The sequence below is a fragment of the Peromyscus eremicus genome, chromosome 1 (assembly GCF_949786415.1).
Source record: "Peromyscus eremicus chromosome 1, PerEre_H2_v1, whole genome shotgun sequence".
NCBI classification, from domain to species: domain Eukaryota; kingdom Metazoa; phylum Chordata; class Mammalia; order Rodentia; family Cricetidae; genus Peromyscus; species Peromyscus eremicus.
This window is the reverse complement of record NC_081416.1, coordinates 80,236,566-80,254,340: the sequence shown is the minus strand read 5'-3', so window position 1 is coordinate 80,254,340 and position 17,775 is coordinate 80,236,566. Positions and strand designations below refer to the sequence as shown.

General features: G+C 42.1%; 1 protein-coding gene across 1 annotated transcript in view; it reads right to left on the bottom strand.

The window, feature by feature from the left end:
- The window catches only part of Palb2 (partner and localizer of BRCA2), a 28,460-nt gene extending 10,713 nt beyond the window's left edge, over positions 1–17,747 (bottom strand). Inside the window, exons 1-9 of the mRNA XM_059267378.1 lie at positions 17,522–17,747; positions 14,728–14,787; positions 14,195–14,288; positions 11,900–13,327; positions 7,828–8,495; positions 7,210–7,281; positions 5,616–5,777; positions 3,454–3,539; positions 1,199–1,360 (exon numbers count right to left, since the gene is read on the bottom strand). Coding sequence (XP_059123361.1) covers positions 1,199–1,360; positions 3,454–3,539; positions 5,616–5,777; positions 7,210–7,281; positions 7,828–8,495; positions 11,900–13,327; positions 14,195–14,288; positions 14,728–14,787; positions 17,522–17,569 — 2,780 coding nt within the window. The 5' untranslated portion in view covers positions 17,570–17,747. The remainder of the gene's footprint in view (positions 1–1,198; positions 1,361–3,453; positions 3,540–5,615; positions 5,778–7,209; positions 7,282–7,827; positions 8,496–11,899; positions 13,328–14,194; positions 14,289–14,727; positions 14,788–17,521) is intronic.
- Positions 17,748–17,775: the final 28 nt, after the last annotated feature.

Sequence of the window (17,775 nt, the reverse complement as noted above, 5' to 3'; positions counted from 1 at the left end):
ATTTCTCACAAATCTGTCTTCTTTCCTTGTCCACCAACACTTCCCTGGTGATTGTTTGATTTGAGCCAGGGTCACCTGTCCAGATGACTAGACAGTACTCACTATATAGCCCAGGCTGACCTAAACTCACATCAATTCTCCCAACTGTTGGAATTAGAGGTGTGTATCATCACAGGCAGTTCACTTTCTTGATTTAAGGAATCACTTGTCTCTTGCCTAGATTACCATGTAGGTTCAGGGGTAACTACGACAGATAATATGCCTGCCCTCAGTTATTAGGAATGACAAAAAACATTAAGTACAACAGACTGAGGGTGTAGCTCAGCAGTAGAGAATATGCTTAATATTATTCAGGGTTCAGTCCCCAAGGACTAAAGTAAAATAAAGGGAAAAAGTGCATGACATGATATGATAGGATATGATAAGAAGAGAAAACCTTTTTCGTTCAGGTTTCCATGTGCTGAACTTTAAGTACCTACGAGATGGCTACTAAACAAGTATGCAGGTCTAGAACATGAGCAGCTTAGAGCTTGCATCTAGATGCCAGTCAGCAATGGACATGACGGACTATGTGGAACAAGGTACTTCTAATACTTAAGGGATACAAACAAATCTCAAAGAAAGCCAAAGAGAGCAAACCACATTTGTTGAGCTTCTCCACGCCACTGGCTTCCCGGCTTTCACCTCGTTAGCCTGCTTGTTGGTTGCAATGTGGCATTAAAACCATGTTTGCTACTTGTGGTAGCTTGAATGTAACTGGCCTCCATAAGCTCACAGGGAGTGGCACTATTGAATAGGTGTGGCCTTATTGGAGGAAGTGTGTCACTATGGGGGCAGGCTTTGAGGTTTCCTATGGTCAGGATACCATCCAGTGTCTCAGTTGACTTCCTGTTGCTTACAAGACGTAGGTCTCTCAGCTACTCCTCCAGCACCACATCTGCCTGCATGCCACCATGCTCCCTGTCATGATGATAACATACTGAACTTCTGAAACTATAAGCCAGCCACCCTAATTAAATGTTTTCCTTATAAGAGTTGCTGTGGTTATGGTGTCTCTTCACAGCAATAGAAACGCTAACTAAGACACTATTGCCCCTATAACCATAGAAAATCAGGATCCTAGTCATCCACTTTCCCTGAAGTCTGGGATATATTGCCTTTTTACAGAACAGTGAAGACCAATCATTGCTTTTCTTACCCTCCATCTTCAGCAAATGTCATGATTTGTACTTGTTGACTGCAAAAGGTTCCAATGCTACTAACTAGTCTTCTCTTTGTCAGGCCAAGCACAGCTTTTATATTTCCAGATTTCAGTAGTACTTGCTTTTCACTTTCATCACCAGAGGAACACAGCAATGCCCTAAACCAATACAAACACAAATGGGGGAGAATCCAGGAGTAAGCAGTGAGCAATAAGGGACTGAGTACAAATTTTAAATAGCAACTTCAGTCAAAGACGTCAGTTTTGTGTGTTAGCCAAAGATGTCAGTCCACACATGGTCTATTTTTTAAGGGTGTGTGTGTGTGTGTGTGTGTGTGTGTGTGTATACAGACATGTAGATATGGGTCCTGGTGCCTGAAGGCCTGAAGAGGGCTTAGAATCTCTCAGAGCTGGAACTACAGGTGTCTGAAAGGCAGCTAGCTTGTTATATGGGTGCTATATTCTGAACTGCTAAGTGCTCTCCAGCCGCTGGAATTTTTTAAGACAGGCTTTGAACTTGCTATGTAGATCTGGCTGGTCTCAAACTCAAAAGAGATTTGCCTGCCTCTGTCTCCTAAGCACTAAGATTAAAAACAAAAACCAAAACACTTCTTTTAGAAATAAATTCAGATTCCCTTTTTAAAATTTTTGAAGCAGTGATTAATGTAATTCAGGCTGGTTTAAAATTCACAATCCTCCTTCAGCTTCCCAAGCATTAGGAGTGTAGTGTGCCACCAAGCCAGGATCTCTCTCTTTAAAAGGTTTATTCACTTCTATTTTACATGTGTTAAGTGTTTTGCCTGTCTACATGTCTGTGTGAGGGTGTTGGATCCCCTGGAACTGGAACCACAGACAGCTGTGAGCTGCCATAGGGGAACTAGGAACTGAACCTGGATCCTCTGCAAGAGGGTATATACACACACACACACACACACATATATATACATATATACACACACACATATATATACATATATATACATACATATATATATACACACACGTGTGTGTGTGTGTGTGTGTGTGTGTGTGTGTGTGTGTGTGTGCCTGTGTGTGGGTATGTGCACCTGAGTGCAGTGCCTATAGAGGCCAGAAGAGGGTGTCAGGTCCCCTCAAGCTGGAGTTATAAGTGGTTGTTAAGCTGCCCCACAAGGGTGAGGAAAACTGAACTTGAGTCCTCTGGTAAGAGTAGTGTGAACTCCTAACTACTAAGCCATCTTTCCAGCCCCCTGAGATTTTTTTTTAAAATTTTATGTGTATGTACCCATGCCTACATGAGTTTATGTGCACAGCACACTACAGGAGTCCACAGAGGCCAGAAGAGGGTCATAGGTAGTTGTGACCCTCCATGTGGGTGCTGGGAAACAAACCCCAGTCTTCTCAGAGTAGCAAGCACTGTTACCCACTGAGCTACCTCTCCCACCCATTTGTTGTTTGTTTGTTTGGAGTGAGGGTCTTACGTAGGCCTTGAACTTCCTATGTAGCTAAGGATGACGATGACTTTGTACTCTTTTTTCCCCCCTGGCTTTTTCGAGACATAGTGTTTCTCTGTGTAGTTTTGGTGCCTGTCCTGGATCTCGCTCTGTAGACCAGGCTGGCTTCAAACTCAGAGACTCGCCTGGCTCTGCCTCTCGAGTGCTGGGATTAAAGGTGTGAGCCACCACTGCTGGCCGACTTTGAACTCTTAATCCTCCTGCTTCAGCTTCCCAAGTGCTGAGATTACAGTATGTCACCATGACTGGCCCTAAATTAACTAAAAAGATTTAGCTGGGCATGGTGTGGCGCACGCCTTTAATCCCAGCACTTGGGAGGCAGAGGCAGGTGGATCTCTGAGTTCCAGAATAGCCAGGCTACACAAAGAAACCTTGTCTCAGGAAGAAAAAAAAAAGATTTACTTATTTTATGGTTATGTGCCTGAGCATATGTATGTGCACCATGTGTGTGTAGGTGCCTGGAGAGGCCAGAAGAGGGTTGTGAGAGCCCCTGGAACTGGAGTTGAAAGCAGTTGTGAGCCACCTAAGGTAGGTGCTGGGAACCCAACCTGGATCCCCTGCAAGAGCAGCAAGTGGCCTTCAACACTGAGCTCTCTCTCTCCAGCTTCGAAAACTCAGATTCTTTTAAGGCAGGGTACCCTGCTTTTCAGACTTGAGTGTAGGTTACAATATGTATTCAAAATAATCTGAACAGAACAAAGATAAAGATGGCAGAGTGTAAGAGCAAGAGGTCACGTGTGGTCTTGAGAAATTGCATACCTGATTTCTCTGATTTCCAAATTTCCCAAAGCTACACATATAAGATTGTAAACATCAGGCACTGGAACTATTTGTAACACTGGAACCTACATAAAGCAAAATTATACTCAGTCATTTATAGTTTCATAAATATTTTACAAAAATTTACCACATTCTTTTCTTTATGCTATTGCAACTGAGCATAGGGTCTTGCTCATGCTAGGCAAACACTTTATAACCAAGCTGTATCCCTAGCCTTTTGACTTTTTGAGATACGGTCCTGTACGTTGTTTAGGTTGGCCCTGAGCTTGTGATCCTTCTGCCTCAGCCTCCTGAGTAGCTGGGATTACAGGCCTGAGCCAGCTAATCAGTTGGTATTAGGTTTAATTTCCAACATTAAAACAAATGTGAAGAAAAATCTTCTTGCCCCTCACAACCTCCCTTTGGTGTTTTTGTTTTTTTGAGACACAGTCTCAGTATGTAGCCCTGACTGACCTGAACTCAGTATGGCCATTCAGATTAGTTTAATTAGTGAGTTCTAAGCCAATGAAAGACTCCATCTCAAAAAGCAAGATGAACAGTGTCTAAGGACTGACATGTGACACACATGTGATGCTGTCCTCTGGTCCCCACAAACACGTGTACTTGAACTTAAATACATAGTTGCATCACCTGCACACTTAAATATAGAGAAAGGAAGGAAGGAAAGAAGGAAGGGAATGAGGGAAGAAAGGAGTAGAAAAGAAACCTAGTTCATTTGGTGATATTTTGCTTGTGATCTAACGCTTGCCTGAAGATCAGTGTGTGGAGCTAAATCACTAGTTAGCCATAGAGGCCAGGCAGTGGTGGCACACACCTTTAATCCCAGCACTTGGAAGGCAAAGGTAGATGGATCTCTGTGAACTCAAGGCCACCCTGGGCTACATGAGATTGATCCAGTCTAAAAGAGAAACAGAACCAGGCAGTGGTGGCACACACCTTTAATCCCAGCACTAGGGAGGTAGAGACAGGAAGTGATATGGCTGGGTGGAGAGAGGAATAAGATGGAGGAGACAGGAGCTCAGTGCTCTTCCAGGCTGAGGATTCGGTAAAGGTAAGAACTCTAGTGGCTGGCTGCTCTGCTTCTCTGATCTTTTAGCATTTACCCCAATATCTGGCTCCGGGTTTTATTAAAACCAATTAGGATTTGAGTTATACATTCACATTTAGGGGCTGGCTGGAGGTGAAGTTCAATGGTAGATCATGAGCTTAGCATGAATAAGGCCCTAGGTATAATCCTCAGAGAAAAAAGGAGATTTTATTAGTCACTGAGCAAACAGATGTTCAATGTTACCTCTGTGCAAAGCCCAATGTTCAAAGCTGTGGGCATTAGAAGAATAAGGAAAAAGTACAAATACATATAAAGAATATATAGAAAAGCCAGGCATATGGTGTATGCCTATAACCCCAGTACCTGACAGGTAGAAGCAGAAGAGGCAGAAGTTCAAGGTAAGCTTCACTACATGAAGTGGCCAACTTGGGCTACATGAGACCCTGTCTCAATACTCCCCTTTCACCAAAGAAAAAAATAAGTAGAAACAAGTAAATGTTCATATGGATTTAAAAATCTTAAACATAGGGACTGGGAAGGTGGTTCAGCAGGTAAAAATACTTCCCATATAAGCCTGGTAACCTGAGTTCAATCCCTGGTGAGCACCAGGGATTGGAAGGAGAATGATTACTGAAAGCTGTCTTCTGATTTCCATAGACATGCTGTGGCATGCACACACACCTCCCCCAACACAATAATAATAATAGTAGAAGTAGTAGTGGTGATAGTAATAGTAATAACATTTCTAACACAGTAGGACTGTAGCCACATTAGAGGCGTGTGAAAACGAACAGATAATATGTAGAAAACAGAACAGTGCTTTGGTGAGGGGAAGACACACAGTTATCAGCAGTTTAGATGGTAGAATAGACACAAATGCGAGCTTCCCAACAGACCCACTGTAGAAATCCACCTGCATGCAAGCATGATGAAACAAAGTATGATGCTAATGCTGGAGTCGAGAAGGTGAGCATGTGGTACGAGATGTTTCATAAACGCTTGAACATGAGTCTACAGTGAGTAGTCACAGATCTCTGCTAAGCTGTTCATCCGCATCATAAATCCATCTTTCAGGTCTAAGGGTTGGACATACCTCTGTGAAGTGCCAGGTATGAACTTTTTCCCACTGCAAAGTATCCAAGGGTTTCCAAAGAGAAACTACATCTTCACAAGCAGTTATGATACACGGCTCCTTAGCAGCAGCTCTTTCCCACCACACGGCACTCACATCCACAGAACAGGAACTGGAAGGATTCTGACCCAGAAGGATAAGTTATGTTAACGTTCCGTTTAATGGAAATAGTTAAGTATGAAAAGTGATGAGTTACAAAGATGAGAAGAAATACCAGCTAAGTAAAATGGAAGTTTTATGCAGGTTATAAGAAAGAGCTTTATAAAATTTTATGTCACAAAATAAATAAAAAACCCAAAACCATCTACCAGATTTACATCATGATAAATGTAAAAATGTCTTAACTCCAGAACTAAATAAAAGGTTGTAGACTATGTAATTCTAGAATGGAATACATTCTGATTTAGCCACAAAAAAAAGAGCCCACAAGAACTTATCTGTTTGGAAATTAAACATTCTGGTGAACAACTCAGGAGTTAAAGAGAGAATAAAGAGTGGAAACCATATACTATACACTTTCTTTAAAGGCAGGGTCTCACCGTGTAACCTTGGCTGGTCTAGAACTTGAAAGGTAGATCAGGCTGGCCTCCCAAGTGCTGGGATTACAGGCATGCACCACTTTGACCCACTTCAACATGCCATTTTTGATTAGGACAAAGACAGTACTATGTGTCAAAACCCGTAATCATGGCCCAAACAGTGGTTTTCAGAAAGAATAAAATAGATTGCAAACAGCCCAAGAAGTTAATAAAAACACAAACAAAACAATGAGAACAAAGTAAAAACAATGAATGAACCAGGTGTGGTAATGCATGGCTGTAATCCTAGTACCAGAAAAAAGAGGCAAGAGGGTCTTGAGCTTAAGACCAGCCTAAGCTACACACCAAGACTCTACCTCTAAAACAAAACAAAATCAGTACAATCAAGACCTAGTTGCTGCCGGGTGGCGGTGGCGCACGCCTTTGATCTCAGCACTTGAGAGGCAGAGCCAGGTGGAGCTCTGTGAGTTCGAGGAGCATGGTCTACAGAGCGAGATCCAACCCATCTTCTTATAAATCATGATTCTTGAAGAATATTACATCATTTAGCAGGAGAGGCATGAATGACTCCTGTCTCCCTCCTCCCTCCTCTGTCAAAACATGATTTAAATAAATTATGCAACTCAATTAAATAAACTTAAATTCAATTTTAAAAATTAAGCCAGGTGTGGTGGAACATGCCTTTAATCCCAGCACAGCACTTGGGAGGCAGAGGCAAGCAGATCTCTGAGTTTGAGGCCAGCCTATAGTGAGACCTTGTCTCAAAAGAATTAAGTTGTTCCTGGCAATAAGTTGGTGTATAAATTTCAGAAAGGTAAATCAAAACATAACTGCAACTAAATACTATGATAAAGAATTAAAATCTGCTTTCCTGCATCTGTTTTTCAATACATTTAATATTAAACAAACAAGAAATTAAACAGCTCTGTGATAGAATTCTTTACAACCTTCTCATCAACTCATTCAGTGTTTCACATGTAATATACAAGGCACACATAACAGGATATTCTTCTGACCTTGAACTTTGAGACCAACTGTAGGCTGCCTGGATTCAAGCTGTCCTGAGTAGGGAGGTCTGCGATTTCAGTCTGTGGAGATAAGTCACACTGTGAGTTTACTTTACGTGATGCTTGTCTTTCTCACTCACTCAGCAGCAAAGCTACTTCAGATGTTACTTCCTCTACTAACAACACAAAGGCAAATCAACTATCTCATTAATGACAAAAAGAATAGGACCTTCCTTCTATTTTTAAAATACATAATTTAGAATGCTAGAGAGATAGCTCAGCAGTTAGAAACACTGGCTGCTCTTCCAGAGAACCCGAGTTCAATTCCCAGCACCAATATGGCACTAACAACTGTCTGTGACTCTAGTTTCAGAGGATCTGACACCTTCACGCAGGCAGAACACTAATGAACATAAAATAAAAATAAAAAGTTAGCAAAGAAATACATAATTTAATTAGCCTTAATTTCCCCAGAATGAGTATAACATTTACAATCAAGTCATTTCAAACAAACAGCAAAAAATCTTTATAAATACTGAGAGGCCAATGGTGAGAAAGTCATGCTGTCCATATTCACTAAGACATTTCATCCTTTCAGAGAAAATTTCACAAAGGAAATGACTGTACCTGTTCAATGGAATGTTCCTGTAACTCGAGGCATGCATTTCCACAGAGCTGATTTTCTCTGAAAGTGAATGACTCAATGGGCAGAGGTGTTGCCTGGAGGCCAGAGTCACCGTCACAGGCAGGTTGTCCTTGCCTACCTGACACATGCAGGTTGGTATCCAGTTTTGGTGAGCTGGCTGAACTGTTGCATTGTTTGTTACTAGCAAGACTGCTTGTGTCTCCCAAGTGAGAAGGTCGGGATGCAGAGCAAGTCTGTCCAACTTCAGCAGCTACATTCTCACTGGTTGCTTGGGAGGCAAAAGCTGGAGTCTTGCCTAAGATGGGGAAAGCAGGTGAACATGGGTAGGCCGAGGATCTGGCACTGTGGTTAGATGCAGCCGTATCTGTAGGAGTGAAAAGCACTATGGATGAAGAAATGCCTTTGGTCCTTTGCTGCCTTTTCAGGGTTGGCCCTGGATGCTGTGCTTCTCCTGATGGAGCCATGAGTTTCTCCTCCAAGTCCTCCATTTCTGAATCTATCTGCAGGTCCTCCAGAGTGGCACAATTTCCTTCCCTAGGAAGCCCCTCTCCATAGTTTTTTGAGTCAGATGACTCAATCAGTTTTTCTGAGTAGGACTTCAATTTTTCAAGCTTAAGAGGCCCAAATTCTTCATCAGGTAACTCGAAGTCTGTGATATTGAAAGAAGACAAGTTGCCTTAAAATTCAGATTTTATTCTTATGGTGCAATGAAAGCATTATCATTACTCCAAAACAATTGTTATTATTTTAATGTAGATATGTGTTTTCACATGTGTATGTTTGTTCACATGCATGTGGAGACCAGAGGTCAATGTTAGGTGGTATCTGCAATTGCTCTCTACCTCATTTTTTTAGGACAAGGTCTCTCACTGAGCCTGGAGCTTGCTGATTCAGCTAGCCTGGTTGGCCAGCAAGCTGTTAGCCACAAAAAGGAGTGAAGCACTGAACCACTACAGCATGGACATAATGCTAAGTGAAAACAAACAGATGCAAAATGCAAAGGTCATCCATCACATAATTCCATTTCTCTGAAATATCTAGAATGCTACCATGATATCTGGTCCCAGATATTACGCAGTAGAGTGGTAGTTGTATGTGGACTGGAAATGAGAAGAAAGCAGGTGCTTAGTGGGCATGGGCTTCCTGTGGAGTAATGAAATGTTTTTGAAGTAGAGAGAGCAACTGTGTAACACAGTAAATCAGTAAATGTCACTGGATTGCTCACTTAGCAACAAACAGTTAACTCTGTTATGTGAATGTCACCTCTAGAAAAAGTTTTTTAATTATTTATTTTTTTTGTTTTGTTTTTTTTTCGAGACAGGGTTTCTCTGTGTAGTCCTAGCTGTCCTAGAACTCACTCTGTAGACCAGGCTGGCCTTGAACTCAAGAGATCCACCTGCCTCTGCCTCTTGAATGGTGGAATTAAAGGCATGTGCCACCACATTTGGATCTAGAAAAAGTTTTTAATTTTCGAAGACTGATATTGTTTATTATCTTATCATCTTTATTATAACTATGTCTCTGGAGCTGGAGAGAATGATTTAGAACATGTACTTTGGGCCTGGAGCAGTAGCTTAGAGATTAAGAATGCTTACTGCTCTTTTAAAGGACCTGAGTTTGATACCCAGCACTCATACTTGTGGTTCACAGCCTGTAACTCCAGCTCCAACACCTCTGGTCTTACTAGGTACTTACATTTACATGCACAGACATATACATATACACACAGTTGAAAATAAAATAAATCTAATGAACAAAAAAAAGAAACAGAAGAATGTGTACCATGCTTACAGAAGGCCAGAGTTTCGTTCCCAGAATGCATATGGAGCAAGCAGTTCATAATTGCCTGTAACTCCAGCTCCAGGGGATTTGATGCCCTCTTCTGGCCCCTTCAAGCACTACAGTCATATAAACAAACCCACACATGTGTACACATAAACAAAATGACAAACACATCTCTTCTCTGACCCCTTAAGAAAGCAGCACGAGGCTGAGTGTGGTGACACAAGCCTTTAGTCTCAACAGAGGCAGAGACCAGCACACCCTTTAGTATCAGCAGTCAGGGGGCAGAGCTAAGGAATTTTTATGAGTTTCAGGGCAGTCTGGTCCATACAGCAAATGCCAGGATAGCCAAGGGTTACACAGAAAGACTGTCTCAAATTAAAAACAAAAACAAGAAAAAAAAAGACCCTCAAAACAACCAAAAACAGAAAGCAGCACCAAATCCTTGGCTGTTTTTTATTGTTATTAAAGAAGTTTTTTTTTTTGTTTTTTTTTTTTTTAAAGATTTATTTATATGTATACAGCGTTCAGAAGAGGGCACCAGATCTCATTATAGATGGTTGTGAGCCACCATGAGTTAACTGGGAATCAAACCCAGGACCTCTGGAAGAACAGCCAGTGCTCTTAACCTCTCTGAGCCATCTCTCCAGCCCTTAAAGAAGGTTTTGTTGCAGGTTTTTTTGTTTTATCTTTGTCTTGAATGATGCTTTAAAAATATCTCTAATAGGGGACTGGAGAGATGGCTCAGAGGTTAAGAGCACTGGCTGCTCTTCTAGAGGTCCTGAGTTCAATTCCCAGCAACCATAGATGGCTCAAAACATCTATGATGAGATCTGGTGCCTTCTTCTGGTGTGCTGGCATACATGCAGGCAGGATATTGTACACATGATAAATAAATAAATCTTTAAAAAAATCCCTAGTAATACCAATTTCACATTATGAATAGTAAACTTGATAATGGAAACAGAAAAAGGTTTTAAATGTAGCTCAGTTTACTAAAGCCATAGCAGGGGACTGGAGAGATGGCTCAGCATTTAAGAGCACTCCAGTGTCCACACTGGGATTCACAACCATCCATGCTCTCCTCTGGCCACCACTGGCACTGCATGCAGGTGGTATACAGGCATACAGGCAGGCCAAACACTCATACACATAAAGGGAAATAAGATCACAACAGACCATTTCTAATTATATATGTTAAAAAAAAAGTCTAACTAGGCAAGGTAGCCCGGCACTCAGGAGGCTAAGGCAGAAGGAGTTCAAAGCCAGTCTGGACTAGATACTGAGAATCTGTCTCCAAACGAAAAGTTTCTAGATTATTATTGGAGTGCATACCTTTTTTCAGACAGGGTCACACTATATAACCCTTGATGGTCTAGAACTTACGAGACCTGCCTGCCTCTACCTCAGTTGTGAATAATGGTATGCAACACCACGCCTGGCCTCCTTTTTTCTTAAATTTGTATACTGTTGATTTAGATAAGGAAAAGAGCTATGCTTACTATTCTTAACTGAATGAATTATAGCTTATAAACCATCGTCTATGTTCAATGGCTGTCTATTTATATACAAAGTTTTATGAGAACATGGTAAGTTACATATTGTTGTCTATGGCTGCTGCTGCTGCACCACAGCTAATAGAGGAGGAAATGGCAAGCAAACTATTCACTATCTAAATTTGAGGTATTTGTTCATTCCCTATTTAAAGCTGTAGTGATCCTGTTTTTTCTGTTGCTTATCAGGTATGATTTTCTGAGAAAATGAATAAGAAGCTTGTTATACTCTTGCTTACTATTCCAAAAATCTTATATTCTACAGACCACAGTTATATTATCCATAAAAGTTCCCAGGCTTTCTATTACATGATGGAGTTTTTCTATAGTTTTACCTAGTACATATTCCATTTTACTTCAAAACACCTCTATTAGATTCTACCCATGGAAAGATTGTGCTGTACTTAAACAGGTATTAGTTTGATAAGCACCCAATATGTTTCGTTTGCTGTGTAAGTTTCAAACACACCACTGAATTCTGGTGCCACATTGCCATGTTTCAATCTTAGCTCTACCATTTAAAGTCAACGTACCCTCTCCCTGCCTTACTTTCCTCAATTAAAAGTGGAGATAAAAAGGTTCTACTTTGTATAGGGCAGTGATGATTCAGTAAGTTAATAGTGTACAGCATTTCCAAGTATCACATACACAGTGATGATTAGCTGTCATATCAACCATCATCAAACACAACCCAATTTATAATCAACTTTCTTCTTACCGTGAATAATCACTTTTCCATTTGGACACTTATGCTTGGTGAATTTGCCCTTGGACATGTTAACACCCAGTGTGCTGCAAGGAGGGAAAAGCAGCTGACAATGAGCCAGTGTGGAGACTTGGACCGATTTTCGTCTTCCTCTGTGTCCTCTACCAGGGAGCTGTGTAGTGGCTTTCCTGGATTGGCTGTCAGCCTCAGCAGGTCCTGTGGGAGAGCTGACCTCAGCTGACGAGATTAGTTCCTGAGAGGGACTTCCTGAGCTGGACTGTCCTGTGCCTGTGTCCAACACACTTCTTTCACTTTGGTCACTTTCTTCATCGGAGAGGACTACACTCTTAGTTGCTTTACTGTTATTTTTAAGCCCTTTCTTCTTGATACCCAAGTGACTTTGAATTACAGCTTCCAGAGCTATTTTTCTCTGACAGTCTGACATCCGACGGGTAGTTCTAACATAATATTCTGCAGGAAACAAAAGGCCTTCAAGCACTGTACAAGAATGTATTTGGCTTTCTGTGGAGGGAGGGGAAACTGCTGCTGGGCTGTTCTTAGACGGCCCTAGAATTTCATCTTCCTGAAGATTCTCATTTCTACCAACAACGTGACCCGATTTTAAAGACTTAAAGTTTTGGGTAGTACCTGCTGGCAAGTTACTGTGAGTGAGATCATTTAGAGAACACGAATTCCTTGCCTCTGAATTAGGACTTCCTGGCAGCTGATCACTGGCATTCACAGCTTTATTTACTACTGGGTTATCTGTAACTATAGTCATTTTTCTGCCTTGTGCCTCCAGGTTTATGGATGAAGCTGGGCCCTGAACAGTAATTTTGCAGTCATTGTTAGGAGGTAGATGTTCAAGGTGTTGACTATGATTGCTGTCTGACACAGTACATGAAGGAACTGTAGTCTCCATGGAGACATTATTTCCTTTTACAAGTCTATCAATATCCTTTTCTGATTTGCCAGATGGTGAAATTAATAAACCCTCTCCATCAATTTCTGTATCAAGGGATGGAGGACCAGGAGGTTTAGACTTCAGACTTAAACAGCGTGTCTCTTCAGTTATTGGGGACCTAGGACTTTTGCTGCTGATTGCTTCCTGTGTCTTTCGTTGCTTGTCAGGGAGTACGAGAGAATTAAGGTCAAGGAAAGACTCTCTCTCCTGTGAAACCGATGTCTTCTTCCACTGCTTCTTTGTTTTCCCAGGCAGTGCATTCTGCCCTTTCTTACCACCAGGGCTGCTGATGCCATGCAAAAACTGTTCCTGGATGTCACCTGTTCTTTGTGTATATAATACTTCTTCTTCTTGGCCATTTTTATGGTTAAAGGACTGAGGTTCAACAGCAAGGATCACAGCAATGTTTTCTCCAGTTTCCTCATCAAGATGGTTGATTTGTAATGTATCACAAGGAGAGCCTTCGTTTATAGGTTCTGAGGGGGAAAGTATGTATATATGAGACTCAGTAAGTCCACTCCCAGATAGTCGCAAGAGAATCACAAACAGACTCACACAGAAACACAGACATAGACATTCATGTAGCATTACCTTTACAGTTAAAAGGTGGCACTGGGCATGGCGGCCCACGCAATCCAAGCACTACTACTGAGGCTGAAGCAGAAGGACTGCCATGAGTATGAAACCAGCGTAGGAAACATTGGCTATGTGGAAGATGCCAACTAAAAAATCATAACTAGAGCTGGTGGTGGCGCACGCCTTTAATCCCAGCACTCGGAAGACAGAGACAGGTGGATCTCTGTGAGTTTGCGGCCAGCCTCATCTACAGAGTAAGTTCCAGGACAGGCTCCAAAGCTACAGAGAAACCCTGTCTCGAAAAGCCAAAAGAAAAGAAACAAACAAAAAAAGCTAACTAAAAATAAATTAAAAAATAATTAAGAATTAAAAAGTCATTTTTCTAATACTAAAACATTGACTATAGTTCCTAAAATTTGAGGAGAAAAAGAACAATTAAATAGACAATCCAACTTAAGACACAGGGTGCCGGGCGGTGGTGGCGCGCGCCTTTAATCCAGCACTCAGGAGGCAGAGGCAGGTGGATCTCTGTGAGTTCGAGGCCAGCCTGGTCTACAGAGCTAGTCCAAGATAGGCTCCAAAGCTACAGAGAAACCCTGTCTCGAAAAACCAAAAAATAAAAGACACAGGGTATCGTTTGAGTTGTGTAACATGAATTTTGTATCATTTAAGAAGTCTACTGCTTATTATCCATGGGCTGTGAAAAGATAACATCAGCCAGCTGGGGAATGAATACAAAGCAAGTGTAAGTGAACAGGCTAATTTACCAGAGCGGCTTAGCTGTGGGGAGGTTTCCTGATGGGGCACACAATCTTCTATTGCTTTCTCAGAGTTCTTAACCTTCTCAGCTCTTTTGGCACGCTAGAGAAAACAAAAGCAGCCCAAGAAATCAATTTTCCTTAAAGCTGTATTACTGTCAAGAACCTTTCTTCCCATTAGGTGTGATGGTACACACGTGTAATCCTAGCATAGCCAGAAGGCCAAGGCAGGATTATGGGTTTATTTATTTTTACTATATTTTAATTATTGTGTATGTGTGTGTGTGTGTGCATACACTCAAATACCCCTGTGCCTTAGCACTTTAGTGGAGATCAGGAGACAACTTTCCTTACAGCATGTTGGTCCTGGGCATTGAGCTCACTTTGTCGAGCATGGCAGTGGGTGACTTTACCCTCTGAGCCACCTTGCATGGCCCCAGGTTTACGCGTTTAAGTCCACAATGGCTTGTTTCAAAACCAAAACAACAAACTCTTTTACAGTTTGTGCAACACCTTAATTTGACAGAATATGATTCACTCACCTTAAGACGAGCAAGTGTCTTGCTGTATTCCTTTTTCAAAAATGCTAACTTTTCCTTCAACTAGAAGAAAAACATTAACAATTTTGAGCAGTGGAAAGGTGGAACCAGAGGAAAGGGATGTGGTACTCAGCAGGCCTGAGATGGCATATGGCAGTGTGTGGTGCTCAGCAGTATCCCTCAGCAAGACTCAGTACAGGGAAGGGCAGTTTCCCCAAATAGACCTTTCCATAGTTCCTACAAAGTATCAAGCTCTCTCAGGACCTTGCCATGATGGTTTCCTGTCACCTGGAGCAATTCATCCCTTTCACGATTCCTATGGATTCCTCAAGCCTCAGTTTGCAGGACTACTTCCCCAGGGTAGACTTCTAGGTTCTTGTTCAAACCCGGTTTAGACATTCTCCCATTCTCCTGCGCTCTTCTCAAAATTTACTACACCACACACTATGCTGTCCATTTTCTTCTGTCTTCCCATCACTTTGAGAAACAGGGAGGGGCCCTTACCACAGTCAATCAACCAATAAATGCTTTTTATCTATTAATGGCACAGGAACTTACAGTAGTAACCCCCCCCCCCCCCCCCAGTGATACACACAGTGTCAGATATCTATCCCTGGTGCTTGAGGTACAAGGTGGTTAAGACAATTTACTTGTAGTAAGGGATGCAAATATGCAAGACAACAGATAAGATTTCACATGGTAATAAATACTTAGACCAACCTGGGTGATATGAGCAACTAGCTCCCTGAAGGCACTACTTCAAGGAACGTAGTCTTGGAGGCATTTCTGAGGGTGACCAAATGCACCCAGATCTGAAGGAAGGAACTAAGTTTGGGGAAATGGGGGATGTGTAGTTACTTTAGGCAGCACAAGTAGGAAAGCTTCATGGTGGAATGGTTCATATATTTGAAGAGATGATGCAGAAGAGAGCCAGTGAAAGAGGTGGGGCTGTCACTGCTGGGTTCCCAGCTAGGCGCATGGCTGCATTCCCACAGCTTTTGTAAATTAATTGAACTGTATTATGCCAAGTTATTAGTCTCTCAAAGCTTAGATTCTTTGTCTCCTTGGCTTCTGTGGTTGGAAATATTCTCTCAGCAGCAAACCACCCTTGTCTTTCTGTCCTTTAGGAACCTTTAAACTGCTATTCATCCTTCAGACAATTGTTGGATTTCTACCCTTAGTGTATTCCTTTTAAAACAAAACAATGGGGCTGGAGACATATTTCACTTGGCAGAGTGCTCATCTAGCATGTACAGAGCCCTGGTTTTGAGTCTCAGCACTGCATAAACCCAGTTCTGTGGTGAACACCTGTAATCCCAGCACTTGGGAGGTAGAGAGGACGATCAGGAGTCTAGGGCATCCTTAGCTACCTAGTAAGTCCAAGACGAGATTGGGATATGACACCCTGTCTTAAAATCAACAACAAACCCACAAACAAAAAAGCAGCAAAAAATGCTACAACAAAAGTTGCAAACAATGTTACCTTTTCTTAATTAATCACTTCCCCCTCAGTTTCCAGGGCTTTTTGTGGACTCTAGTACTTCTGCACTAAAGTCACCCCAGTCCCCATACATTTTCAGTCACACAATAATAAAAATTGCTGATACTTTCATATGTGCTTCAGCTGGTTTTTTTGCGACTTTAATGTCCATTAACTCGATTAGCACTCACAATAACCCTAACAGATAGATACAATCATCCTCATTTTATAGACTATATGTAAAATGAACACAGAATAAGCAGTTTCTCCAGAATACTGCAATTTATAACTGCTCCATTTAAACTCCCATAAGAAGGGCCTAGAGCAGCTGCTCTCAACTTGTGCATGGAGACCTCTGGGTGGTGGAACAGTCCTTTCACAGAGGTGGCCTAAGGCCACTGGAAAACACAGATATTTACATTATGATCCATAACAGTAGCAAAATTACAGTTATGAAGTAGCAACGAAAAAGTTTCATGGTTAGGGGTCACAACGACATGAAGAACTATATTAAAGTGTCGCAGCATTAGGAAGGTTGAGAACCATTGTCCTAGAGTCTGTGCTCTCAACCTTGGGTGTTGTCTTGTCCTCAATCTTATCAATATGTGGGACTTATCTTGTTTATTTGTAAATTATCTTTACCACCAATAGAAGGTAAGACAGGATGGGAGGACAAATTAATGTGAATTCCAATTTTGCACGGCAAGCACAAGAACTTGCAATCTTTAAGTCTTGCATAAGAGTAATATATTGACCCCTAAAGAAATGAGAGCACTTCCAAACTATAGCCTACTATATTAATTTACATGCACAAACATACATAATACCAATTCATTATATGTAGTGTTTATATTAGTCTTCCTGTCGTCCTGTTCTAACATGGTCTTAAACACGGAGGAAAACAGAAGTTGCAGAACCAACCAGAGCATACATTATGAACACCTCCCTCTCCAAAATATACCTATTACTTTTGGAGGTCAAGACCCAATATACAAACACGAAAAATGTAAGTACAAGAATGTTGAACGACTTACGTGAGTGGGCAGGGGTAGGGTGGGAGAGGCGGAGGGTGTCGGTGTGTGTGTGTGGCCTTTAGGTTTACCTACATTTAAAGTTTTACAACTAATATTTATGCAATGTCATTAGAAGTTACGTGCTGTTAGTTTGCATTTTAAGCTCCGCCACGTGAGCAGCGCGCTAGTCTCAAGGACTTCTCCTAGCGGGTAGGTCGGAGGACACCTCCTCCCTCGGATTCAGGAACCAGGCTTGAGGTCCCGGGGTTAGAGCCCTGAGTCACCCTTCCCGCAACCCGGGCACCTTTTCCTTCTCCGCACAGCTGAGGGGCTTCCCGGGAGGCTCTTCCATCCGGATGGAAGCCGAACACAGGGAGCAGTCGTCGCCAGCCTCGGGTCTGTGGTCACGGGGACCCAGCCAGACCTTCCTGGGCCCAGAAGGATTCCCGGGAAGGAAGCAGGACCTAGCCTAGCCTCCGCGCGTGACTAGACGGGCCACTCGGATCCCGCGCGCTACCCACTCGGGCCAATTAAAGCCGCCGCTCGCTCTGCGCATGC